The following is a 26,589-nucleotide window of genomic DNA, read 5'->3' on the forward strand; positions in this document are numbered from 1 at the left end:
CATCGTCATCCGTCGTTCGAATAAGCTCCTCCCTTATTTTTTGTGAGCGTCGTCGCTTTCCGAGCTCATCCTCGCGCACCGCCAATGGGTGGTGCGTGATGAACGCTCGGATGGAGGGCGCTCGATTCCCAGAAGATAAGAGAAGAAGGAACGAACGTTGAAGCCGCCTCAGCCAGTGCAATGCCACCATCCCTACATACACTGAGCAATCCTTCATTTGGCCAAGTGCAACGAGCAAACAAAGACGATGATGATAGCCTGCTCATTCTTAAGTCTAATTCTTCTGTTTACTGTGATAAGAGTTAGACAAGCAAACTCGAGCACCTTCCCAACGAACTGACGATAGAGTAGAAGGAAAGCGTTTGGATGAAAGTTGGTAGGGCCGTTCGTACCCACGTATGTAGTACCCTACGTGTAAGGGCTTCCAACGGCACAAGATACTGCAGCCGCCGACGCAATACGTAGAACAACTAGTGACTGGCAATGATCTGGGTATCGACTAGGGTGCTGCTTAAGACAGCTCTGCCAGGCTCACATACTTAGTTTGAAGACGAAGGGAGATATCCAAGCCACCCAATTACTCAGGCATTACTTAACACACATACCTATCTAATGTAGTCGGCAAACTGGCCTAGTACAAGTAAATGCTAAATAAAAAAATAGATGACAAAAATGACTAACTGCGAGACTGAAATTTATTATAGCTGGTGGAACAGACACAAAAGAATTCATATCATAATTGTGGCCCAAAGTTTGCCAATACTTAAGCGCTTAAGCATATACACACTTTGCACAACAGAAAGCAAGAAGATGCCAAATATTGAACTAAGCATCTCGAAGTAAAGTGAGAAAGTCGTTAAAGCACCCATGTTCAAATAGATTACTATCTGTAAATACTCAAATAATTGTACAACAATACCGATATTAGCTTAGCTTTGGCCATTGATAGACTGTCTAAGAGCGACCACGGGGAAGTTGTTCTACACTACTGAGATGATACCTTAATTATCTCAGGCACAGCACTGTAACTGCCAATGGAATGCCTAGTAAATACAGTTATATATTTACTATGATTGCATATTGGAGAAAGAAAATTCTAGCCAAAAAAAGAGTCTAATGAACATGGGCTAAAGATTTCATTTATAGCTTTGATGCAATTTGAAAAAATACATGAACATAACCATGCCTTTTGAGTTGGCAAAAACATTGAATACGATACTTCATTTTCTAGTAATATTTTCAATCATCTACTTCGTATTCATGTGCCCAAAATGGGTAAGCATGTTTAAAAAAAATTACGTGTCAGAAAAAATGTCCGAAAGAGTTAAGGAACTGCATAAGACGGTAAGTCCAATAAGAGCTAAAAGAGCTAAGGTAAATGAATTATTTTAAAGCTATTTTTCCAAAAACCGGATATTCGGACCTTTAATGAAACAGGAAACAGGAAGTAAATTTGACTTGAGACTCCAAATTCCTCATTGCTCATTCCTCAATGATGTGCTTAATGCCCTAAAATACACATCGTAATAAATATTCTCTTAGAGTTACATCGATATGAAAAATATCTAAGCAAAACACATTATGAAGTGTGTACAAGGAAATGTCGTACACTTTCAAAGATTTTCACATTTCCAACTAGCAAATATCAAGCTTTTACCATAACGCTCCTCCGGTTGTCTAGAGATCAGAACTTCAAACCCTCAACGTTTGATGTTGATGTTTTCCAACTTACTCTTGAAATTTCTTGGTCCTTACTCCTAGACAAAAGCAAAAGCAATATTTTCAAAGCAGAGACACCTCGACAATCCCAAATGAATTAGGTTCGTCGGTAGAGAAGCCGAGCAGACTTGCACGAGTGAGCTTATCTATGATGATTTGATTGATTTCTTGCCAACTCAAATGTGAATGTTTCCACTTCTCTTTTCCGCGGGCTTGAACCAAGATGCTAGAGTTCTTTGATCAGGCTCGCTCAGGTATGATGAAACCCAAATCTCTCTCACAAACCCGAGACTGTTCTAGGGTATTCTGGTAAAAGGTTTCATCTCAGAAAAGTATTTTGTTAATTGTCCTTCATCGGAAGCACTTATGAGCAAAATTGTATCTATTAAAACTACTTTGGTTCATGCATCATGGCCAAGTACAATGATTTATTACAAGAATTGCTTACAATTTCCGTCTAACCAAGACAGAAAATTGAACTGGATGAGCACAGCTATAAGCGAGCAAGGTTTGATAGATATTTAGGGATTGTAGTCGTTTTGTTTCATTTGAGCCCAAACGTCATTTTTAGTGGACAATTTCCGACCATAGAAATTGCGATGCTTGGACTGGACAATAGACTCGAAGGTTAGGTCATCATGTAAATGGTACTACCAATGGAACCACCCCCTTCTCAAGCTATGGCTATCTTGGCAGTTCCTATTCACGCCTCACCGGGACCAAGAGCGTCAAATCAGAACACTACAGTCCGTGAAGCCACAAAAAGCACGCAACTAAGCAGAAATTAGATCACCAGTTGAGCTCGGCCGACAGACACGCCTCCTGGAAACAAAGCGGCTTCGTCGTCTTGTCCATGTTTCCTTCTCGTTCAAAATTGAAAATTTGACTTCTCTTGGTGAAACCTAACGGACTTGTCTCATAATCTTGTCCCCCCCCAAACTGATTTCGTTTCTTCTTCCTCCTTCTTCCTCCTCCTCCTGTCTGTTCCCCCTTTCTCTGGTCGCAAGTCGCAACGCTAGTGCCCGAGGGAAATCCCTGGAGCAAAAGGAAGCAAAGATGGAGCTCACCAGAGACTGGAAGACGAAGATGAATCAACCCTCGCTGGTCCACTGAAGAAGTACCTCGTACTGTAGTGGTAATCCTTGCTTATTGGAGCAAATCCCTGCGAACGGGAGAGCGCTTATGTCAATAAAGGGCAGAAAATCGGAAAAAATGAGATCCAAGAGAAAAGGAAATTACAAATTGTTCCGTCCACATGCGTCCGTCCATTCCCCCCATTCACCCAAAGTAATATCAATCGCAATCGGTGTCAAATAATCTCCGCACAACCCCAAGAAACAAAAAGTACCAGGAACTTGCATCCCATAAAAAGGTTTTATTAGTCAAAGGCAAGCAGCAAGTGAGCTGCTTCCATTCCTCAATACATTAACATCACACAGGTGGATTCTCCAATCTAAAGCTGCTTTAGTCTTTGATATAGCTCCACATCTTTGGGCATGATGGTGACGCGTTTGGCATGCACGGCGGCCAAGTTCGCCCCCTCCATGAGGTTGGTGAGAAACGTCTCTGAGGCAGCTTGTGTTGCTCCGAGGGCGGCACTTTGAATCTTCAAATCAGGCCCAATGAATTTCAGTACGTCCCTCACCACGCGAGTGAACGAACTCTTTGGCACCAATAAGCCCGGATATTTTTGGAACCGTTGGATTTCCTTGAGATCATTCGATGATCTGCTCGTTTTAGGCTCGCTGTGGGCGGGTTGTTTCATCGATAACTTGAACTTATTCTTTTTCCTCGTAGTTGTCTGCTTTTTCAACGCAATTTTTTTACCATTTTGGGAGAAAGGCGATGTCTCCGTGAAATCATCGTCCGAGTCCTTGTCCTCCGACCAAATTTGAAGTTGGGATGACCTTGACAGAGATTTCCTAGATTGACTTTGCATTCTTCCGGACTTGGAATGAGCAGTGCGTGACCTAAAGATGCTTAAATTTAGCGTGCTTGAGGTCAAAAGCTGTGATTGTTTGTTTAACAACTCTATCGGAAGAAAGACAAGGAGGGAAATTCAAATTTTGCTGAAATCTTCAGTTGCTAGCCCCACGGTGTTTATGATTTGTGTTTTGGCCAAGTGTTAAAACGGTTAAAACGTCTCAATGAGCTTTTCTTGGTCAAAGAACCAAAGGAAGCTCAGTCGTAGCTCAATTTTACAAAATATATTAAATCATTTCAAGTACATTAAAACGCATCACTACGTCACATATTCATTCAGTATTGAGTAGTTATATAGTTATGTATTGACATGAAATTTCATAGGTATTTATTTAGCGTATTCTTAGTTCTTACACTTTGAAAGCTTCGTCCTTCATGTAAAAAGATCGAGAAGTGGACTAACCTTATTTCACGATGTTGTCATGACATATGCTTGTCTTTTCCAATGTCATAACTAAAATAATATTTTTTTCAATTTCTGCGGTATCTTTTTTGTTGAAAGCAACAAAATAGGGTTTCACCTTTCTCGGTCAAATTTTAGTCAAATGACCTAAATGGTTTTTTTTGGGGGAACCCCCCCCCCCTTTTTTTTGCACCTCTTTTGACGTTTTTCGTCCTTACTTGCTGAAATAGGCGGGATTGAAGTGGTTCTTTTACTTACAAAAGCAGTAAAGAAACTTGTAATTGCAGCCAAGACTTTTGAAGAAACTAAAAAAGTGGTCACCATGCACTATAACCAAAGCAATTTAAACTTCAACCTTCATTAACATACAATGTTATGAATTGACACCTTGCTTCCTTGCTTGGATCTATTCCCCCCAAGCAAAAGAAAGTGCACGAACAATCCTAAGGGAATAAACAGCAACAATGATGGCAACACATGATATGCAGCAAACAATGTCAACCAGTGTTATCACCGCTGCTGATGAATAAGGAATAACGCCTAGTAAGCTTTGATGCAGAAAGCTCATTTATTGAACCTTGAGAAGAAACAGCTGCAGGATTAAGTTCTGGAAGATAGACACTAGATGGCAGTACCGCGAAGGTCAGCAGCCAAATTCAGACAGGAATCATTAGCTAGGTTTTGAGACCACATTATCTCCGATTTTATGAAGATACGATTGCAAAACTGGTTTCTGTTTGTGGTAGTGGACCCATATTACATTTTCCACTCATTTTGAGACGATTGCATTGATTATAACAAAACAGATTTTAGATTGCTTCCAAGGTTGAGAGATTCAACAATTTTCTTGACGATCCGTCAAAAGTAGTAATGTGAGGATATTAGATACCAAGTCCTGCTCGTAGAACCTTTCAATGAGGGATGAAAATGGTTAGAAATTCAGGCAGAACAAATTATGTATGCCCAAAAGATGGCAAAAAAGAAGCCAAAATTGCATTTTTTTGGCAAATATATTCAAACATCTTTCTATGTCTTCAAGGGCTAACTTGAATCAGCCTAGTGTAGTTTGCTTCATAGCTCTTTGCCTTGGGTATAGAGGCCATATGAATAAATATATTTTCACTCTCTTCTTCATGTTCTTGAGCAAAATAGACCCGAGAGCATAGGTTTGCTGATCTGAAACTCATGGAAAGACTTGAACGTAACAAATTCCAAGTAAAGTACAAACTGGCAAGTAAGAAGAAAAGCCATTTTTTAACCTGAAGTCTCCTTTGCTAGATTTTGACACGCCTAGCCTATTTCTTGGTTTTCCTTGACAATAAGGGCCCTTATTTGCAACGGCACACGGCCCAAAAAAAACGGGAAGACACACGGTAGACTGGTAAATAAATGCCTTGCCTTGAACGCAATTTCTTTTCCAGACATTATGTGACCAGGGGCATTAACTATAAATAAGATTTTGATAGAATTAGCCAAAAATAACACAAACACATTATAATTCAATAGAAAGGAATTGGCTCAATTGGCCATTTATTTGGCAGAGGCTGAATGACAAAGCGCCCTCTGAAGTGCAGAACGTAAAACATATTTCGTGCAGTGTAAAGGGCTAAGACAATATATGTATAGACTGCTTTTTGAAATTGTAGGCTGACTTGGCATTCCTTGGCAGTAAGCTGTAACTTTGGCGCTCTTGTTGCTTCAGTTCAGCTGATGGCAAAGCCAACTTGGTGGCAAAACATTGAATTTTGTAGTAGAAAAAACATCAAGGGAGAGTGTTACATTGAAGTTTAATCCTATCCGTGGCCCATTAATTGTCAAAGTGAGTGGTCGATAGAGGCACGATATGGTTTCCCACAGGGCGAGGGTCCGACTCTTTCCTTTGGAGAAAACCTATTCATCAACCACGGCCAAGGAGGCCGGCCCTGAGGTCAACCTATCCAAAGTGCGAGGCCGTCTACCCATCTCCTGATATTGGCAAGTGAGCCCTCTTCAGCCAGCTAGAGGTACTTTCAGACCTGGAGGATTTTGCCCTTGGATTGACCAAGAAGACCATTGGACTGGAAGAGCCTTGAGAACCAAGTCAAAGAAACTTCAAGTTGACGACATAAACATGTCGTCAAGTGACATGAAAACAGCTGGAATAATGAAAGGGGCTATCCAAAGACATAAAAGCACTGTTGGAATAGTAGAGAACGCCACTTACAAGCAATATCCTCATTGAGTCAACTGGATATCATGGTTTCATCTCTCTTGGTGATGCTATGGGTTCCATAACCAGCGGCCCAATGAAGATTGGTCTGTTTGAATCAACTTTTAAAACCTCACCACCTCATGACCACTTGATCCCATCTGTTATGAGAACCCAATCAATGACTGTGGCCCAGAATGAAGTAGTCAATCACGACTGATAAAATAGTTGATTAGAAAGGAAAAACACAATTAATTTGACTAGGATTGGTTCAGTGCACATGAAAAAAGTGAAAAGGCGAATTGCAGATAGTACATAAACCGGTGGGTAGAGGTAAATGATGAAATTCTTGGATATTGCAGAGAAGAGGATGGGCCAGATTAAACAGAGTCTGTTTTAGCTCCCGTCGTTTCATTGATGGCATTTGGCCATGAGCTGGACAAAGGTGCATGACTGCCAATACTCCAAAGGGATGTCAGCCAAGGACAATAAGGTGTAAACAAGTCCTTGACTGCAAGGACAACTTGTGTCCGGATATCACCTCCGGAAAGGTCAGATTCCCAACACTGTTGGACACTAACCTTGCCAGCCCGATTGTGAGGGGCTCAGCTTTGCATAGAAAATGCGTCCATTCATTGTTGGCATATTGGGGCATGCACAGGTATCGTTTGAGGAACTTAGTAAAGGTGGCATTGACGGACTTCAGGGCGGATTGGGCAGAGTTGGGAAGCCAAAGGTGATGGCCGTAGAGGAAAATTGGGTTGATGTAAGTCCAGAAGAGTTTTTTATCCTAAGGCTTTAATTTGAAAAGTGGCTCAGAGTTGCTATGACCAAGAGCAAGCCGTTTTGGAGGGAAGCTTGTCCACAGTCAATATTTCAAGAAATTTGTGGCCTAAGATGCGGGCTTGGACCAAACCCATGATGAAGCAGAAGACATGGGTATCACGGGTCAGATTCACACTAAACATGATTAGTTGCACTACCTCATTAAATTTGATGGCCTATTTGTCAATGGTTTGAAACCTAAGCACTTCATATGACCTCAAAACCTAAATAATCTTTTGGCAACATAACTTTGAAACAATTCACTTTAAAAGTAAATGATATAAAATGACCTAGATTTAATTGAAGAGTTTTACCTTTCTTATCTCATTACTTTTATTCACAAAGTGGCTCAGAGTTGCCATGACCAAGAGCAGCCTAATTGGGCAGGAAGCTAGTTTGCAGTCCATATTTCTAGAAGTCCATGATTGATTGCACTTGATAAGCTTGTTTTCTATGTGAAAATAGGAAAATGTATTATAAAAAATGATAATCACTGCGCATTCCATTTAAGATGACAATTTTACTTGAAGTGTTTTCATACTGAAAACTGAATTCAATCATAGATTTCTAGACACTGGATGTCGGACGACCAACCACTTGGTTGGCAAAACAGTACAATACACCGGTTTGGGATCAATTCCCAGGAGACCATCCATTGTACTGTTTTACCAGCCAAGTGGTTGGTCGTCCAACATCCAGTATCTAGAAATCTATGATTAAATTTATCATTTTCAAATACCGTGCTCCTCGATATGTCACAAAAGCAAGTATATCTCTGCGCTGCTCAATTCTAAGCCCTTGTTTTATGTCCAATCCTGATTCCATTATATTCATTTCAGAAAAAGCTGTGAAGACGTCAATTAATTTGAGGTTTGGTGGGACAATTTTCCTCTGTTTCCATAGGGTCATGAGACACATATGTCAGATATTTCATCAAATTTTATTTTTATTGAAAGTCTGTTTCACGCAATTAGTCTAACTAAGTTCCCAAACTAGTATTGTTGAAGATTGGGAGCATTTCATTGCAAGGTCACTTTGAAAACTAAAAAACACCCTCTTACTAGTGCTATAAATTTCAACTCGTGCTACCAAGCTAGATGCAAGCGACCTCTGGCGTCACGGACCACTTCTCCATTTCAGTTGTCTGGCTTGGTAAGGGGGCTACATATATGACTGCTGGCGCCAAAAGACCTTGAAGGGAGGTTCATTTTGGCTGGTTTGTCAAAGGTAGTCACAATCCTGAATGTTTTGAGATTTTTAAAGCAACTGAAATATTTTTTAGCCTTTTATTTCTGGCCGAACTGATAGAATACATTGATTTCCTTTAAAGAAGTTTCTAGGCGCATGAACCGAAATATAATAACCTCTCTTTTGCACATATCATATTACTTGGCTTTAAGACATAACCCGAGCATTTTGTTGAGAAATTTGTGGCAAATGTCAACTTTAGAACTGTAATATCTTAGCGTTTGTTCAACGATTTTTAAAAGATTTCAATTGAAAACGCAGCTAAGATTACTCCTAATATCTATTACTTAATGTTGATATTTTGTGTTCATTTAAGTTTAAAGTGAATTAATTTACTAAACTGAGATATTTCAAAGATTTTTTACAACAGTTTTTCCTTTTGCTTTCACAACAATGAAAATCGTTACTAGAAGTCTTGGCATTCGAGCAAAATCTTTATCAGTATTGTAAGTACCACCTATAAACTATTCCTATTGCTATCCACAAATTAAAGACAAGAATAAACGCCGACCAACTTTCAATAACTGGCTATCAACGATCGGCTAACTCAATTCAATTTCTGATCGATTCACTTTCGAGTAATTGTCTAATTACGTTGAATGTTTTATTCACGACAATCCCTTTTGAAAACACCAAACAAAACAACATGAATACACAATTTAAAGACGATATTTTTTGATTGTTTTGTTGACTAAAAATGCCGACTTAATTAGCAGTCCTCCAGGATTTCGGATAAACATCACTGAAGAAGTCCATAAAGATCGGCCAACTTGTCAAGGTAAAAGTCAGCTACCAATCTCTTTGTTTTGAGGTCGTCTGATTTTTCCCACTCCCGTATATTTGCCAAAGAGTGACAACCAGTGCCCACCATTAAGGTGTACAGATTGCAATTTTTTCCAAGTAAAATATCAGTATTGGCTCTGCAACGGAATCAAGAATCAATGGTACATGACAACCAATGAACGCGGTAAATTAGTCGTACCTGTCTCCAATCATCAATGTCCTTTTAGGATTTACTTCGGGATGATGTTTCTGAACCACTTCGAACATCATTGGCGATGGTTTACCCATCACCACGGGTTCTCTTTCGGCCGATGCGGCGATAGCAGCCACCATTGAACCAGTTCCTAGACATGAAGGACATGAAAAGAATAGAAAGAATAATTTCCGCTTGTCGGCAGCAAATGAAGTTGGCAACAATTAAGAAGCAACGAAATTAATTAAGGTCAGTCTTAGAAAAGATAAATAATAATAAATTGCATTACATGTCTAAAATAGTGCGATTGTAGCATTCAATAAATCCTATAGGATTTTTATGACTCGCCTCTTCTTTTTTGACCATAAAAATGCGTTTGACAAAAAGGTAACAAATCCGTCATACAAAGGTAAAAAAACACAATGAAATTTGTTAAAAAAGGTAAAACAAAATTGTAACGTTTTTAAAAATGTGTTCAAAAGATAATATCACTTATTCTCATTTGTTGAAAAAAATCAGCGTAATAAAAGCAATGCATGTTTTTGCAAAATAAACAAGAAATTAGGTGCTGTGATATTTTTGGTCATTTAAGTCAGTTTTGGATTTGGTGTGAAGTGACCATTTTTAATCTTATCAAAAGGCTTACTCATATTCATAACCATATCTCAAGTTTATTTTCTGCCTTTTCAAGCTTTTTTTAATAAGTGAGCATGAAAACTACCAAAAAAGGTACAAAAAAGGATTTTTTTTCCCAAAAACCTTTTAAGTAATTTTTCCAAAATGCGGCGAAAAAAGGCAAAAACCTTTGTTGGTTTTAGGTTGGTAATTTCTTTTCCTAGGTCTAGTAATAACCCATACATGGGGTGGCATAGAATGAATTATTGCACAGGGTGGTTCCTGATGTCCGAGTGATAAATTTTCAATTTCAAATCACGAGATCATTTGTCAATTATTTTTATTTTACGCTCGCGGAATTTTGACCAAAACTTGCAATTTATCTTTTTGTGCCGCTTGATGTGTCAAAAATTTCGAGATTTTGCATTTTTGAGGTGGCACTTGTTAATCATTTTCTTTATAAGTGATAACTTTTTTTCAAGCCTTTTCTGATTATCCCCATCACCCTTCCCACATCCCTTTGGCCCTTGGGTCTTTCTTGAGGGCGCTGAGGGCACATGGACGCTACATAGACACTCAGAAAGGATCTTTCCGCCATTAAGAGTTTCATTAAATCCATGCACCTTGAAGACGGTTAACAAATCGGAAAGCAAAATAACATTAAACATTTGCCCATGCAACCTAAAACTGCGAATTATTATTGAAAAGATTTTACATATGTGGGCAAAAAGCCAGGTAAGACTGAAAAAATCAAAAAAGTTAAGATTCACATCATTCTGTGTTTTCATGAGGAATGGTTGAGGAACAAATTCCTCACTATGCCAAAAAGGAACTGGAACTGCCATTCCGAAACTCCACAATCGTATTGGTTAAATGGTCTCACTTTTTTTAATTTAGAACCAAGACGTCCCATAAAAAACATTTTAGTGCGGGAGGATTTTAAGGGTGGGTATGAATATTTCTGGCCACCCACCTGGAAGAATGCAGCTTGAGGAGAACGGAAATTGCTCATCCGTGTTGGTGGCGACGAACACCGAATTGGGCCGACTCAGAACCGAGACAGCCTTCATTAACTTGACATAACTTATTAGGTTATCAAAAGCCGCAATCACACATTGGACTTCTGGGCCTACTTTTGATGCGATTTCAGCCATTTTATCTAAGGACCATTGATCAGGCATAGGATCAGGCTGAAATTTGAAGAGGTCAATGTGTTGGTGTGACAAAGTCGGTTTCGATTTTGAGGCCAGAACAAGTTTTAGAACCTTGGGAAAATTGAGTGGGTTGCGAGGAAATTGAAGTTAATAATTTGGGCCTTTCACTATTCAAAATTGACCATACAGTTCCATCCCTTTTCCACCTGTGGAATGCTTAAGACATTGTAATTCACACTTAATGCATGGTTATTTTCAGGGTTGCTACATACTCTTTGATGGAAGAGTTAGAGGTTAAATTACCCTTGGATTACCTGGTATTATTGTTCTCAATCCATTTGGCCAACATCCTGGGATCTGCTCGTCTCCTTCGGTGGCCAGAAACAAGCAATCTGGATTCTTCAGGTAATGGAACGCCTCCACCATTTGGCCATAGTGGAAGTTCAGAACAAACGAAGCTATTACAGCCTTAACATCTGATCGTGGTACAAAATTGCGTATTACAAACTGTTCGTCCACTTTGACCAAAGGTTCGCAATTCTGAAATATATTCTAGTGGCTAGTGGCTATATAATTGTTTTTGACCGATTGTCGTCATAGACCCAAACGACTTCCACATAATTAGAGCAAAAATAAATTACAACATGCACCGTTTATCGCCCAATTCTTTCCCCACCCATTTCCACAAGGTTCTAGAGAGTTAGCCCTTTGTTCGTCTAAACTTACCCCAATCCCAATGCAAGGAATTCCAACTTCATCCAACTCATCTTTGACTCCATTTGTACCGACAACGTACACTGTCCCCTTATAATTCATATCTTTGAGATAAGTCGCTGCTAAGTAGCTGGTTCCTATGATCTCGTCCTAAAATTGCACAACCATGTAAAAGAAACGCAATTACAATAGATTTACGAACCTATGGGCATACCTTGTTCCCACCAAAACCCAGTTTCTTGCACTTTTCAACGTAATCTGCCCTGGACTTGGTACTATTGTTAGTACAGAAGAACACTTTCTTCCCCAATTCTCGGAACTTGCAAATCATTTTGGCGGCACCTAGAATGAGATTTACTTGTGAATCAGAAGGGTCAAAAATGTAGGTTACATTAAAAAAAAAAATCATCTGAAATTATTGTTATTCCGCAGCATATTGCGGGCTTTGAAAATCGTCTCACCATCGAATGCTCTGTCTCCCATCCACAAAACCCCATCACAATCGGTCATGACCGTATCGAAGGAGTCCATGAATTTTTGAACCTCAGCCGGGCTCAGTTTGGCCAATTCTTGGCAAGTTTGGGGGTACCCGCTCATGATGTGGGACGAAATCTGTTTAAAAGAGCAAAATAAATATTTTTAAGGTGACGCAGATTGAACTATTATTATTTGTTAAAGTCAAAATCTTTTAAGTGGCTGAAGAAAAACACCTAAAACCGAATATTTGCCCGATCGATAATTACAGAGAACCGTCTAGTAGTCAAATGCTGGGATCCTTTGAGAGCCCATGAACACGAGGAAAGAACCCGACCCAGAGCCTTAAAGGACATGAATACAACCAACGTCTTGTTGAAGTCTAAAATAAAGGATAAGAGTCAATCATTTTCAAGTGTAAACTATAATTTACCGCACACGAAAAAAGAAATATCACCCTCGAGAAGAAAACGAAAAACTGTCTCCTCTATGATGGGGTTTATGTTCTAGCCAAAGCGAACTGACCTTGTGAGTAACGTTGATATTAAAGTGGCCCAAGGAGAGTTCATGTGAGATAACTAGAGACGGGAAGCACAGGCGAATAAAAACTTGTTCCAATATTGTCCTTAGATTTCCCAGTAGTTTTCTCTTTTAACGTGTACATTCTCAATAGTGCCTAACCAATTGCTTTCATGTAAAATCGCCTCTTGAAAAGGAGTATGTAAAAAGGGATTGGAAATGATTTTCTTTTTTACTTTTTGCATCACAAGCCAATTTATTCCTTTGGCTCATACTACGAATATCCGAGAGAGGAATGTAGTTTGTTGCTGCAACAGAAGGCTTCAAGATGTATCAATAGTTTGTATCGTTATTGTAGAATTATACAACAAACCATGGTTAGGCTTGGGTCACTTAAAATAAAAGCACAGTGGCTGCATACAATTTAGTTGGTCCTTTGATTCGTCTTCATTCATGGGTGACCTTTTTGTCTCTCTCTACATACATACAGATAACGACTAACAACACCAATGACAGACACCAACGTAGGGTAATCTCACCGGCTGTGTAAGAGGACATGCACCAAATAAACGTACACACAAAAACGAAGTACAAGTTAAAGTCATAGTACAAGCCGAGCACGCTTTCATGCATTTCCTCACCAAAGCTCAAGGGGACAAACAGTACCAGTAGTAGTGTTGTTATGGGTCGACCGGTTGGTGGCCGTGAACGGGTTTTTTAACGCTGCAATTTCCGGATGATTCAATCGTGCCTTTGTAGCTTGTCAACCTCACGCAAGGACAAAAGGACGAAAGGACACATGGATGAGAAGCAACCTCGGCGAACGAATTATTGGAACAGCTGATCAGTGTGACTACTTGCCGTTTAGGAACCAATGTTTTGATGATACATTCATTGTCGGTTGACTTTATTTTTGGTACAAGCCCTCATTTCCATTTATCGCTTAATAAGATGCATTTTGAACATGACATGACTAGACTTGAATTATACATGCTCGTCTCTTACAAATCAACGATTTTTCCCAACGATTCGACATAGAAGTTGGCCACCAAATCATCTTGTCCCGATGTCTGCCATTGTTGAATGTGTTCCATATTGTGGCATCCTGTGCCCACCATTAATGTCTTCAGTCCACAACGGTTTCCCAAGAGAATGTCGGAGTTAGCTCTAATACAGTGGAGCAATAAGACAAAGTCAGATCCCAGACTCAGGCAGAGCAAGGCCCTTGATAACTCTGTTCAGACAGCAGAAGTGTTACCTGTCACCAATCATGATCGTTCGCTCGCCGACAACCTCGGGGAAAATTCTCTGGATGGTTTCAAAGACGAATGGATTTGGTTTCCCGCATACGGTGGGCTCTCTTCCAGTTATGGTTTTTATGGCGCTTACCATCGGACCTGTACCTAAAACAAAGAACCCAGTTGATCGAATGGACTCTTTTCTAATGATGAACAATGAGAAGAAGGTGGATGAAGTAGTACTAAATACATGAATATACTCACTCACCCGGCAACAACAGATTTTTTTTCGCCGGGAATGTTCCATCGACATCCGATACCTAAGCATAGATGGACGGGATGAACATGAATAGGGCGAAAATCTGAAATCATTGGGCTCGTTGCGCATCTCACCACAAAGTGACAGTCTGGACTTCGTTGAATATAATTGCAGGCTTTCAGCATTTTCATGTAGCTAAAGTTAGGGTCAAATCCCACCATAACACAATTAACATCCGGATCCAAGTTGTCTAGAGTCTCTCGGATCTTGTCTTCATTCCATCCATCGGGCAATGGATCGTCCTGAAAGGGAGCATCATTGAGTATCCTGTGTAACAATTTCGCGGACCCAATAGACTTGTCGTCATTTCGCTTACTCGTTGATTAATATAGGAAATTCCAAGCTCCTGAAGTTCAGACTCAAGACCATCCTCACCGATCACATAGACCTTCTTCGAGAAATGCTTTTCGTGAAGGTATGCCGCCGTTAAGAATCCAGCTTGAATGATATCAGCCTATGTGAGAAAGGACAAGGATTTGAATCCAAATTAACGACTATTGGGTCAATGAATGACAGCTTAAAACCACCATGATTATTAATCACACGAACGGTTCAAAGGCACGGGTAGTTAGCTAGGTTAGACAGGAGTTTCGAAGTCTCACTCTCTTCCTTCAGTTACCTTGGTGATATCTTCATATCCCAAGTTCTTGAATTTGATGGCATATTCATTGCGGGTCCGGTTGCTGTTGTTCGTGACAAAGATGACTCTTTTCCCGAGGCTCTTGAGCAATCGGATGGCCTCCGGAGATCCCGGAATGGCCTCTTGACTTAACCATAACACCCCATCACAGTCACACAACACCGTATCGAAAGAATCAAAAAATGTCTTGATCCCCGCTGGATCTAAATCGACCAAGTTTTGGCACACCTTCATTGTCATATGATGGCTAGTTTCACATGAGAGGACAGCTTTTATTTATTTCATCAGCTTGGGCAAATTGGAACTCCGGTCTAAAATTGGGCTTGGGTTCGGATTGTATTTGTCAGAACACAGCATGCGGCGGACTTTTTGATGCTAAGCATCAGAATTCGGAGCTACTAAATCAGGGATATTAAGCCTTGGGAGCTATTTTTTAGCATATAAGGGGCTTAGTAAGTGGAAGTTTCATTCTTGATCATCTGGTGCTCGATGGGCTAATAGTTTCCGTCACCCTAAGAAATGCGGCTCTTAGCCTATAGCCTAAGCCCTGAGCCCTGGAGGCAATCGTCCAGAGAGGGCGCACAGCGGATCAGCTGGTTCAGAGCCATTTTAGCCTTCACTCGTGCAGCCCAAGAGGCAAAAATATAGCTTCTTGATTAACCGTGGCCCTATTCTACGATACTGACATGAGCAGCCTTTTTAAAATTGACGTTAACCCACCACTAGTTGGCCTTTTTGCATATAAAAAGGGCCACACAATTTCAACTGTAACTTTTTCTTAGAAGCTTCAGTTTTCCTACCTTAACTGAAGTACTTATTAAGTCGGCTGCGGTTTCATTAGGATGCGTGTCTAGCTTCGAATTTGGTCAGCCTGAATAAGATCGGTCCCGTCCTAGTCTGGAGTCTGGGCCTTTCTCTAGGATTCATTCGGTAAAGTTTTGCTCAACGCTAAGTCACCCACGTTCTCCGACCTCGAAATCCATCCGTTCATCCCGAATTTTTTTCCCGCCTTACCATGGAGGTCGATCAAGATGCCGAGATGCCCTCCTCCTCCTCCAGTTCCAATCGGGGCGAGAAGAAGAGGTAAGATGATGTTTTTCAATCACCATGCACGACGGATGGATGGATGGCGAACAATGTGGCGGCAACATTGATCCCGCAATAATCTACTTATAGAATTGTATTGTTAGCATTGGCGGAATTTTAGCATTTTCAAGAAATTATGCGGAACGAAGGGCGATTTTGCCAAGGTTAGATTACTTTTTGTTAATGAAAATGATCGTTTTCGACTCGGTTGCCGACTGCTGAACAGTTTGCTTTTTTTATAGTACCCTCATCCCACTATTGAGCGAATTAACTCCACGATATTCAACGTGTTAACGAATGAAATAGAAAGGGGCAATGATTAGGATTCGAAAAAATACGAGCGAATACACACAGTTTAGAAGCCAATTGATCGGTGGGAACAAGTATAAGTGTGCCTGACATTTTCTTCTATCACTTGTTTTGTTCCAACCCACGCAGGTTTGAGGTGAAGAAATGGAATGCCGTGGCTCTGTGGGCCTGGGACATTGTGGTGGACAATTGCGCCATTTGTCGGAATCACATCATGGATCTGTGCATCGAGTGTCAAGCCAATCAAGCCTCGGCCTCAAGTGAGGAATGCACCGTGGCTTGGGGCATGTGTAATCATGCTTTTCATTTCCATTGCATTTCTCGGTGGCTGAAGACCCGTCAGGTGTGTCCTTTGGACAACAGAGATTGGGAGTTTCAAAAGTATGGGCACTGACCGATCTCTATCCTGCCGTACACCGCGAACTCCTACGCACCCAAGCCCCTCTCACCCCCTACACACGTTGCGTCAAGTCGTCATTTGTGAATAATATTTGATCTATTTCTCAACCGTATAAAACTCTTTTTGGACCACGCGTAAAATGATAATAAAGAAATGGACGAAAACAAGGGCAAATCAAACATTAACACCGTCACATCTAGCCCTTCAAAGAAGTTAGACCTTGTTCAAGAACTTGGAGCATGATCGGATAGGGATGGGCGTACGATTTTTCTCCTCTCTGACGCGTGCCCGCTACGTAGCTCTCTAGGGAACCCTGAATGAGTTGCAACCGATCCAACTCGTTGGGATGGTCGGATAACCAAGACGAGTATCGCGACAGACTCCAGCCCGTACTTTCATGGGGGGATTGCAGTTCTTTGGGAGCCTTGGCATAGAGGAAGTGCAGTGCAATGCTAAAGGGCAAGGACTTTCCCAACACTGGGCTGGACAGAATGTCCTCCGGGTTGAAGAAAAGCATGGATCGGAAAGATCGCAATGTCTCGTACGATTTCCCGAGAAGACTCGCGTTCAATTGGCCACTCAGTGGCTCCAAAGCCATTTCTAATTGAGCGCAATCCGATGCCAGGCGCATTTGACCCTCCGTTCCTAAGGGTCGTATAAGACTGGCATCCACCACAAACTGGTCTACACAACGTCGGACCACGGGAAGAACGCATTCAGCTAGAAGCTCGTGACATTCGAAAGCTTGGAGATAATCGGCGGAGACTCGGCTCAAAAAACTTTGTAGCTCTTTCATGTACAAGGAACAGGGTTTGGCGGCAGGGTTACTCACAGCCGAGCCAGTTTGATCCTCGCCAGACCCGGAGAAGTCTTCGTTGTGGATAGTCAGGATAATAGCTTCAATCGCATCCGAAATAGAGTTCATTAGCGGTTCCACGGCAGCTTTGGCTTGCTTGTCTACGTCTAACAGAGCTTGTCGGATGACCTGAACACTACTCTTGCCCAAGGCGATCGTACTTAAAATAGTTTCCATTCCCTGTTTGAACTCGTACAGGCAATTGACAATGCTCACGTTCTTCTTTTGGCCTTCTGTGGGATAACCAATGACTTGACTGGCCTCACCATCGGTGACGAGGATTCCTTCACACTTCACGCAAGTGAGTTGGATGGTCTTGGCTACGTTCTTACAAACCGTATGGCACAACTGCGTATCCACCAGAGCAATGTTCAGCTCACTGGCGATGCCCTTCAAGACCTGTTTGATTTCGCCTTTGATTGGCGTTTCCCCACTGGAAAACATCAAATTCACCGGATCGAATAGACGCGACAAGGAACGAGACAGATAAGCTCTCTCAAAAGACTCCATCGTATTCCGTAACTCGTCTTGGGGCTTGGCCGCTTGAAACGGGTTGGTAAACTTTTCCGACTCCTCGAAGGGAATCTCTTTCCCCATGGCATGAAGTCGTAGCCACAAGTCGTTGAAGAGCCTTAGTAACTTGGGAAACTCGCCTTCAAGAGCTTGCCGAAGGAAATTGGATTCTCCCGTGGCGAATCGCAATTGCTTGTTGAGAATGTCCACAATCTCGGACCAGAATTTGGCCAAGATCTCATTCTTGGGCTCGGGAAGTAGATCCATGAACGTTAAATGTGATACAGCGTCCCGTTTCTTGCACAACAATCGCTGCAGGCACAACAACTCGCCCGCTTTGATAAACACGAAATCCAAGCAAGACTCGAAATTGTTCCACATCACCGCCCTGAAGGTGGCCATATTCCCCGTGGCTGGGATGGTGGCTTTGCCCGGTCCTGCACCACCACCACCACCACCACCACCAATACCACCGTTGGGTGGATTGGCAGTACCCGAACTCGCATTAGAATAATTCCCGCTCACTTCAACGGCTTGTGTAATCTTACTCATGCTTAGACAGTCCTGCAATTTGGTTCGGACTTTGGCCACTTCCTCTTGGAGTCGGGCATCCAGCTTCAGCTCGAGCATGGATAGATTTTGAAACACTTGAAGAGCGATGCCGATCTGGTTCTGATTACGCGAGTCCAGACCCCGAGTCAAGATGCTATCCGCGTTGCGTTCCACGTCCGTCTTGGCATGAAGAACGACTCTCTGATCTTGTTCAATGATATCCACATTGTTCAACTCGGGCACCCAGAGCTCGGTCAACTCTTGCAGACTCAAGGCAGCTTTGGTCAACTCAGACGGTCCCGCTTGAAGCTGGGATTGAAGGCGTTTCCCGAGTTGCACGATCCGGATGATGCGTCGCAGCAAGTCGCAGGTCTCTTGCAGGCGGGACAAGGTCAAGACCTGGGTGCTCATCATGCGGTAAGGCTCGCGTACCTTGGTCTTGAGCCGTTCGGAAGTGGCCACCAGCGTGTGCATATGAGACTGCATCATGTCGAGATGAATCTCGAGGTGCTCCACGCTCGTGGCTTGCGAGAGCAGATCCTCGTAGTGATTGGACACCTGATCCTGAATGTTGCCATCCAGCTCGTGTTCGGCCTGGTTCAGATTGTTCATGTAGGTGCCGATATCCTGGCCGGATTGGAACAATTCGCTCGCATGCTTCTCCACGTCAAAGTCCGCCGGTGCCAACAACGACGCTTTTATCTCCTCCACATCCATGGTCTCAGTCAGTGTGGTATAAAGGATATCAATTTGGGGTCCTGTCGCTACGCACCTCCGGATTCGTGGCTGCAATCGTCAATCACGCCCATCCAAATTCCTGCCACTTCAACGTAGAGTTCAAACAGCCTCCATACAGGCATACACCGAATCTGTTTTGATTTCGTTTCGACGTCATCACTTTTCTCCTGGAGTTTAGACAACGTAGGCACACTCATTCACTCACAGTCTCACACACAGAGTTCGAGCTGTGTTCGAGCTGTGTTCGAGCCGTTCGAGCCTTGGAGGTGACCAATTAACGGACAAAGAGCGACATTGATGTGATTGGTGGCATTTCTAATTTAATCATGCCTCATGATGACGAATATGGCAAAGACGAATTGGATGCACGTATTATGGGGGACTGCAGTAGGTATATTCTGGTAACGCTAACAATGGTATTCCAAGGTCTAATGTCCACTAAAAGGAAGATTGGTATTTGAGAAGGGCCTTATCATACATCACTAGCATGAGAGCGCCAAATGGAACATAAAGGGAAGAAGCCATAATCATAACACGGCGATTTCCCATCATGGCCAGCTTGGCTTTGTCAAAAGGAACTTCGGCACATGCTGCCAAAAAAGCAGATCCACTTGCCCATAAGCATTGTGACTTTAAGCAATTGGGATCACGTTGATGAAAATATAATCCAAAGAACACCGTGGCGTATGGAACGGTTGAGAGACTAGTCCGGAACGAGAACGTCTGGTCAATCATCACTCCCCGGCGAACAAAGTCGAAAGGGTAGACCAATAGCGCAGAGAGCAGGCCGGAGAGACCGCCCAGAACATAATGATGATGGGGCTGTCTCTTCAGCTCTAACACCCATTCCTTCAGTTCTGGAGATAAGACAGAAGAGAGTTGGGCTGGGGTCATGTGAAAATTTCCCCAACTCAGAGCACCGTGGAAGAAAAAGGAAGCAATGTAGTCTGCGCAGAACATTCTGAAGAGGAAAACGTAGACAATTGATGAAAATCGAAAACACTATTCTGACATTGATCTGCGATAGGATGACTTGTTCAGCTGGAAGCTTTCTATTTCAACCATAAAACATAGAAAATTTGGCATTGCTAGGAGTGAGCAAATGTCACCTCATTGATCTTGTATTTCGCATAGCTTGAATAAGTTTCAGCTTCATTTCGGAGGACGGACCATTCTCATTGTTCTCCCATTGACCAAAAGAGTTCATATAGTAACAGATCTCGTCCCTACTATCCTTGGGAATTTGCAGAAGAGTTCCATCTGAAAAGCGGTACTCTCGAAATGTGCCTCGACCAGAGGATTGCTTAGAAATGCAGGATATTCGACTCTGGTCGGGCTGAACCGAAGAGGGTGAAAAGTTGTTGGAGATCATTGAGGTGGAATATGCACTGTGACCCAAGTGCATAGATTTTTCTTTGTTTTGGCGATTATTTGTTAAAGGCGAGGATGAAGTGCTCTTACTTCGGCGACCAAATGTGGCTGGGAAAACGGCGCTTAAGTCTTTGGCACAATCAGACAGCATCTTTTCTAGCGTTTTGCATTGAGAATGCCATTCCTCAAAGCAACGAAGGTAACGCAATCTATCCTCCGTGATCGATTTGGTCAACGGATACGAAAATGTCTCTTCTTGCTTGTTGTAAGTGAAGGTAATCGTTCCACTCTTGGCGGAGTACGTGATCTTAGGTCCGTCGTCGAACAAGACTTCGAAATTCGGCGTGGGAAGGTTCTCCATGAGGTAACATTGAGCGCTATCTACATAAAGGGTAATTTTGGGAGTGGTCTCTCGAAGGCATTGCACAAACCGACAAATGAGATTATACTTGAGCCAATAACTTCGGGGAAGCGTGTAATGTTTGTACTCTTGAACGTCCAAGTCCGTTGAGCCCATATCACGCTCCACTTCTATGGACAACCCGTCCCTCGACACAGTCACTTTTTCCCGTACCCTTTGACCGGATTTCTTCGTGAGCTCAAAATGAAACTGTGCCCTTCCATCGCCTAGGATGCTACCAGTTACACCGGGCTTAACCGTCTGAACCGTCCGACTAGGTCGAAGTCTGACACTGCACAGCGGGGGACATAGTGGTTGGGATGGCTTAGAATTGGATGAAGATGAGGTAAGAGGGCTTGTCGGACGACATGATTGGAATGTCACATTTTCCGTGGAAACACTCCTGGGCTTGACGAGCGAAGGATACGGCATGGCGGCTCTGGGCCCAGTCTGAAGGGGCCCAGGCGCCGTTTGTGAGGGTAGACTAGGAGTGGCACTCTTTGGCCTCGATATGTAACGCGATGATCCCATCGTATGGACATCTTCCACCACTTCTGATAAATGTCCAAGCAGAGGTTGACGAATATCCGGCCATTTTTTGTTCACGCTCTGGCTCTGGTTAGTGGTATTGGTGAGCGTGGTGGTGCCAATCCCACTATCTCCGGTGAGACTGGAGCACAACGAATTCGGATTGACAGCCAGGAACGGATGTTGAAGCACTTGGGATAAGCTCAAGCGCTTACATTCGTCCTTTTGAAGCATACCGGTAATGAGGTGGACCGCATTAGGCGAAAGATCCGGTGGAAATTCGGGATTCTGATGGATCACCTTTTGCAAGGTTGATTTCACTCTCCCGTCATCAAAAGGCGATTTCCCCACGAGAACTGTATACAAAATGACACCCAATCCCCAAACATCAGCCATAAGGCCGTACGGTCGCTTTAGTGCTACTTCGGGGGAGATGGCGTTGGGTGTGCCACACAAGGTTCGGTGTGTCTCGGTGGGCGTCGCTAAGGACTTGGCCAGGCCAAAATCCCCGATCTTATAACGTCCAGACTCGGTGATCATGATATTCGACATGGTAATATCTCGGTGCAAGATATTGTGCTTGTGGAGATAGTTGAGGCCTTCGGCCACTTGGGCAATCATATTTCTCGCTTCCTCCTCATGGAATCGGCCTCGACTCTTCAGAGCTCGGGTTAGATCGCCCCCCGAGCAATACTCCAACACTAAATTGATGTGGGCCTCATCCTCGTAGACGTGTTCCAGCCCCAAGATCGAGGGATGATCCAATCGGGCGTGGACCCGCACCTCCTCGACCACCCGCGCCCGGAGATTGACCCGACTGAGGCGAGCCTTGTCCAAGCGTTTGATGGCCACGACATGGTCCATCCACGGATCGTGCAAGCACACGCATTTAAAGACCGTGCCAAAACCGCCCTCGCCCAAGAAATCTACGATTCGATAGGCATTGCCACTTTTGCCATCGCGTAGGACCTCGGATTCCTCCATGCTGCTCCAATGGCCCGCCTACTTTTCGAATCGACCACCCACGCCTCAATTGGAACGTCGATGGGCGTCTGAGACGTACATTCGTGTCCATTGCGGTGGCACACGCCTGGCCATCCACATCTTGGGACGGATCCACGGAGAAATGGGAGCAGTAGGAACGAACGACCTGCTTTATTTGTGTGTCATCGGAATTTGATTTGTTTGAACGTCAACACCGTCAACACACTTGCGCATGAAGAACCAATCAGATATGAGGAAGAGCCTTGAGCGCGCTTTTCCTCACCAACAGGGCCACCACCCAACAACCACTCAAGAAAACGCCAATCGGAAAATCGAAATAGCTCACGCCCGGGAAGCCAAGCAGGAAAAAATATGATTACAGATATATTCACATAGGCATATGTTTCAAACTAATACACCAAAAACCAAAGTAACTGAGACATCCTAGCGTAAGGGTCACCATATTTGTCACATTTTTCCATTTGAAGTTTTGCTTATATGGTGACACTGAATAGTTAATCAGAAATCTGAAAGTAGACCCCATTCAACTAGTAGAAAGAAACTACGGAATCCGGAAGTCGAATTTACCATTACGGTCACCGTATTCAAGACATGATGAGTAGGCGTGTTGAGATCTTGTTGGATATTCGTATCATCCCGTCAGAAGTTGTGTATTATCGATGGGTTCAAGTTCTAAAGGAGTCACTCTTGATTTATAAGGGGAAAATCCAGAAGTGTCTACCCCGCACTCATCGGCATGACATCCGAGTGGGAATCATGGATCCCAGGGAGACTTCCGGTTGGCGTGATCTCATCCCATGGGCTCACCTGAATGACTTGGGAGGGCGAGATTGGCACCGTGTTCTCGAGAGGTTGGAACGGAAATGGTCTGGATTCCCCTGTCCATGGATTGATCCTCACTACCAACCTGATTGGAGGTTGGCTCTCAATCAGGCTCAACGTGAGGGCGTTACTCATCTTTTGATTTGGACCTGCGATGAGGTGGATGTCATTGATGACCATACTTTCGCCGGCCAGATAAAAGTGGTAGTATGCCCAATTAGCAAGACAAGCTCGTGGAGCTTGTCTCAATTGATCTCATCAGATTGGACCGAAAATCCATTGACAGCAGAAGCTATTCGTCAAAAAATGCTGACCTTCTTTTGTCGGGAGGATAAGATTGCTTGCCAACTGACATTGCCACCCACAACTGGAGTATCGGGCCAGTCGTCGTTAGTGATAAGAGGTCTTCTACAAGAGCGACATTTGAATCCATTATCCCTCCCCTTTGATATGTGTCTCTCCATGGCCGACGTCTCGATGAAGATGCGGGCAAAGCAGTCGATTCTCCGATTGGAGGCTTGTAGACTCGTAAAGCAATCAGGCATTTGTCAATCTCTAATCATGAGTTAGTTGGATAGTGATCTCATGCATTATCGGCCATTTATAATGAGATTAATCTAATTTTTGAACAGGTCCGCGAACGTTTGTGATGACAGGGGCCAACGGCTCATGTCCCAATGAGTTTGCGACTCTTTGCCAGTTCTTGGCTCGAGAAGATACTGTTATGCTGGTTAGATCACGGGCAAATCCAGGTGTTTTTGCCCTCTTTCCTACCATGGGACAAGTCCTGATATTGAAGGCTCTAGTTTCACGTGATTTACTCGTGGAGTTGCCCTTGCGTGCTCCCAAAGTAGAACTTGAAGCGAATATCCAAGTGGAAAGCGCCTTAAACCAATTAAGTCTCGATCTCTGCTTTGACCCATCCGTACGGCCAAGGCGGATGTCAAAGTAGAACTTGAAGCGAATATCCAAGTGGAAAGCGCCTTAAACCAATTAAGTCTCGATCTCTGCTTTGACCCATCCGTTCACGAATCTGGTGCAATCCAGCATTTGGAATTGAATGAGCTTCAAAAGAGCAAACGGACTCCCCGATCAAGTAAGAACACTGCCTCTGCTGTTCAAGCTAAACGCAAAGCCAAGATCCTTAAGGAGCCGGTGGCTTCAATTCAATCATGAATCATGAGACGCTGGTAGGAATCAATTATTTATTCATAGTTCCTTCTTTTCCTTTTGTTTGTACGGACTTTTTCCCATCTTTTAGGGGCTCATTTATGCGCTTATAAATTTGAATATAGGCCTCCGACAAAGGAAGAACTTCGGGTAGAGCTGCTCCTGTATGAAGATCTTCCATTTCAAACCATTTTCCAGAACCTATCAAAATACAGAATTAAAGAGTATATGCTTGGTAAAAAAACAAAAAAAAAATATGTTTCAACACACCTTCATGAAGAATGTGGGCCTTGTAGATGCCCCCTTTGGGTGGTCCTTCGTGTACGATATTTGCGACCAGATCATACGCGGCGTTGTCGGGGTATAGATGCTTGAACTCCGGTGCAACCAGATCTCCAAACTCAACCGACTTGATGGGGAAATTCACGATTGTCGGATTCTTTTCCAGGAAAAACGTGTTCTTCGTAAATCGTTTAAAATATAAGATTAGAAACGGCGGTAACTTGATAATTTCAAATTTCTTGAGGAAATTGTCTTTGTAGGTATTGTACTCCTTTTCAGTCATACCGTTGAACTTGGCCAACACATTGAACAAGCTCACTTGAGGAATTATATTTTCCTGAATCTCGTCTTTGAACAAAGGGGGTGGAGGCAGTTCTAAAGTCAAATGCAGAAAAGGGCTCTCTGTGGTTTTCCATTGGAACTCATCCAAAGTGAGCATCTCCTCACGCTTCGACTCGTCCACATCGGTGGGAAGAATTTTTTTGGTGTGAATCCGCATTTCCCCGCGAAAAGCCTTGTAGATAATACTTGACTGCGCCTTTTTCGTTCCCCCTAAGGCCATGTGAAGAGCATTCAGAAGCCATGTAAGGAACTGTTCGGCATCCCCCTGTGCCGTGATCTGGAACTTCTTCTTGGAGCACAACACGACCGCCTGAAGCATTTCATGAGGGCTAACATGGGCCTTGAAATTTCGGGGGTTCCAAAGCTTCCGGATCAGCTCGCCAAAGCGTTGAACTAAAATGGCACTCAAATCACCTGGAGGCCTTTTGATATCCTTGTAATTATTTCGATCCAGGAAATATTTTCGGATGGGACCCACATGAGACATGGCCTGGAGCACGGCATTGCAGTAATCATTGGCTTTGATGTTATTCAGACCCACCACTCCTGGTAAATAGCGCATGCCACCTAAGGCTCTGACCTCTTTGGACGTGGTCTCGATCTGTCGAATCATGTCCGGGCTAAAAATGGGATCGAGAACATACAAGATATCCGAGAGGGAAGGATCGATAATCTCGTAGTTATCCGGGAGACAATAGAACTTCTTGGTCTCGAGATTTAGAAACACGCGATGACCGTCACTGACTGAATGCGTGTAAGCGTGAGTGTTCTGTCCTCGGCCTTGAAAGTACTTGCCGCAAACCAGGCAAGCATACACATTGATGCGGGACAAGCTCACCGAGCACAGCTTTTCGAAATCAAAGTCCAGCACGTTTCGATCGATCGTGTCCAAGTACGGGCATTCCACGGACTTGGATGCATTGGCAAGTTCACGCCTCTTCGCTTCCGACCCGACGTTGGCCATGGCATCATCTTCATCGTACTTGTCATGGTCTAAAGCATCTTGGCGACGTTTCAAGGCCATCTTAGACCCCTGCTCGTCAATTCCCGTCGACTCTTGGGCTTCTCCTCGAGTTTTGGCCATGATAGAAAGAAACCTTCCGTTAATTCAAAATCAGGTTGTCGGGAGAGAGCATGGAGTGGATAGAGGAATCACCCGTGCTCTAAAAATGAAAACAACCACCAATCTGATAGCTTCAG

General features: G+C 43.2%; 6 protein-coding genes and 1 long non-coding RNA gene across 7 annotated transcripts; 3 read left to right on the top strand and 4 right to left on the bottom strand.

Annotated features, from left to right (window-relative positions):
• Positions 1 to 8,948: 8,948 nt before the first annotated feature.
• Positions 8,949 to 15,343, bottom strand: LOC131889474 (uncharacterized). Its single transcript, XM_059238580.1, has 15 exons — positions 14,995 to 15,343; positions 14,692 to 14,829; positions 14,450 to 14,617; positions 14,325 to 14,376; positions 14,077 to 14,221; positions 13,824 to 13,985; positions 13,055 to 13,092; positions 12,757 to 12,786; positions 12,569 to 12,681; positions 12,287 to 12,437; positions 12,040 to 12,167; positions 11,838 to 11,975; positions 10,931 to 11,147; positions 9,349 to 9,493; positions 8,949 to 9,286 (listed from the first exon to the last, which is right to left on the bottom strand). Exons 1-15 carry the CDS (start codon positions 15,253 to 15,255, stop codon positions 9,106 to 9,108), a joined length of 2,067 nt encoding a protein of 688 aa, XP_059094563.1. The 5' UTR covers positions 15,256 to 15,343; the 3' UTR covers positions 8,949 to 9,105.
• A 547-nt stretch (positions 15,344 to 15,890) lies between these two features.
• Positions 15,891 to 16,977, top strand: LOC131889053 (RING-box protein 1A). Its single transcript, XM_059238045.1, has 2 exons — positions 15,891 to 16,098; positions 16,540 to 16,977. Exons 1-2 carry the CDS (start codon positions 16,031 to 16,033, stop codon positions 16,802 to 16,804), a joined length of 333 nt encoding a protein of 110 aa, XP_059094028.1. The 5' UTR covers positions 15,891 to 16,030; the 3' UTR covers positions 16,805 to 16,977.
• Positions 16,888 to 20,285, bottom strand: LOC131889047 (conserved oligomeric Golgi complex subunit 5-like). The gene has a single exon (XM_059238037.1). It carries the CDS (start codon positions 19,446 to 19,448, stop codon positions 17,007 to 17,009), a length of 2,442 nt encoding a protein of 813 aa, XP_059094020.1. The 5' UTR covers positions 19,449 to 20,285; the 3' UTR covers positions 16,888 to 17,006.
• Positions 20,286 to 20,428: 143 nt separating this feature from the next.
• Positions 20,429 to 22,984, bottom strand: LOC131889049 (serine/threonine-protein kinase PLK4-like). The gene has a single exon (XM_059238038.1). The coding sequence runs from the start codon at positions 22,750 to 22,752 to the stop codon at positions 20,575 to 20,577; it is 2,178 nt and encodes a 725-aa protein (XP_059094021.1). The 5' UTR covers positions 22,753 to 22,984; the 3' UTR covers positions 20,429 to 20,574.
• A 329-nt stretch (positions 22,985 to 23,313) lies between these two features.
• Positions 23,314 to 24,547, top strand: LOC131889475 (uncharacterized). Its single transcript, XM_059238581.1, has 2 exons — positions 23,314 to 24,160; positions 24,228 to 24,547. The coding sequence occupies exons 1-2, from the start codon at positions 23,365 to 23,367 to the stop codon at positions 24,545 to 24,547; spliced, it is 1,116 nt and encodes a 371-aa protein (XP_059094564.1). The 5' UTR covers positions 23,314 to 23,364.
• A 98-nt stretch (positions 24,548 to 24,645) lies between these two features.
• Positions 24,646 to 24,992, top strand: LOC131889054 (uncharacterized). The gene is made up of 2 exons (XR_009374170.1): positions 24,646 to 24,785; positions 24,857 to 24,992. It is a non-coding gene; the product is annotated as an uncharacterized LOC131889054 (long non-coding RNA).
• LOC131889050 (U4/U6.U5 tri-snRNP-associated protein 2-like) lies at positions 24,783 to 26,574 on the bottom strand. Its single transcript, XM_059238039.1, has 2 exons — positions 25,036 to 26,574; positions 24,783 to 24,966 (listed from the first exon to the last, which is right to left on the bottom strand). The coding sequence occupies exons 1-2, from the start codon at positions 26,471 to 26,473 to the stop codon at positions 24,797 to 24,799; spliced, it is 1,608 nt and encodes a 535-aa protein (XP_059094022.1). The 5' UTR covers positions 26,474 to 26,574; the 3' UTR covers positions 24,783 to 24,796.
• Positions 26,575 to 26,589: the final 15 nt, after the last annotated feature.

This window comes from Tigriopus californicus, chromosome 10 (genome assembly GCF_007210705.1).
Source record: "Tigriopus californicus strain San Diego chromosome 10, Tcal_SD_v2.1, whole genome shotgun sequence".
Classification (NCBI taxonomy): Eukaryota; Metazoa; Arthropoda; class Copepoda; order Harpacticoida; family Harpacticidae; genus Tigriopus; species Tigriopus californicus.

Excerpts from the sequence above, each read along its gene's own strand:
- LOC131889474 (XM_059238580.1), bottom strand. The coding sequence starts at position 15,255 with ATGACAATGAAGGTGTGCCAAAACTTGGTCGATTTAGATCCAGCGGGG. Across the intron at positions 14,618-14,691 it reads TTTCCTATATTAATCAACGA|GACGATCCATTGCCCGATGG; the intron begins GTAAGCGAAATG and ends GCTCCCTTTCAG. Across the intron at positions 9,494-10,930 it reads CTCAAGCTGCATTCTTCCAG|GAACTGGTTCAATGGTGGCT; the intron begins GTGGGTGGCCAG and ends CTTCATGTCTAG.
- LOC131889053 (XM_059238045.1), top strand. The coding sequence starts at position 16,031 with ATGGAGGTCGATCAAGATGCCGAGATGCCCTCCTCCTCCTCCAGTTCC. Across the intron at positions 16,099-16,539 it reads AATCGGGGCGAGAAGAAGAG|GTTTGAGGTGAAGAAATGGA; the intron begins GTAAGATGATGT and ends CAACCCACGCAG.
- LOC131889047 (XM_059238037.1), bottom strand. The coding sequence starts at position 19,448 with ATGGATGTGGAGGAGATAAAAGCGTCGTTGTTGGCACCGGCGGACTTT.
- LOC131889049 (XM_059238038.1), bottom strand. The coding sequence starts at position 22,752 with ATGGAGGAATCCGAGGTCCTACGCGATGGCAAAAGTGGCAATGCCTAT.
- LOC131889475 (XM_059238581.1), top strand. The coding sequence starts at position 23,365 with ATGATGAGTAGGCGTGTTGAGATCTTGTTGGATATTCGTATCATCCCG. Across the intron at positions 24,161-24,227 it reads TTGTCAATCTCTAATCATGA|GTCCGCGAACGTTTGTGATG; the intron begins GTTAGTTGGATA and ends ATTTTTGAACAG.
- LOC131889050 (XM_059238039.1), bottom strand. The coding sequence starts at position 26,473 with ATGGCCAAAACTCGAGGAGAAGCCCAAGAGTCGACGGGAATTGACGAG. Across the intron at positions 24,967-25,035 it reads GGCCCACATTCTTCATGAAG|GTTCTGGAAAATGGTTTGAA; the intron begins GTGTGTTGAAAC and ends GTATTTTGATAG.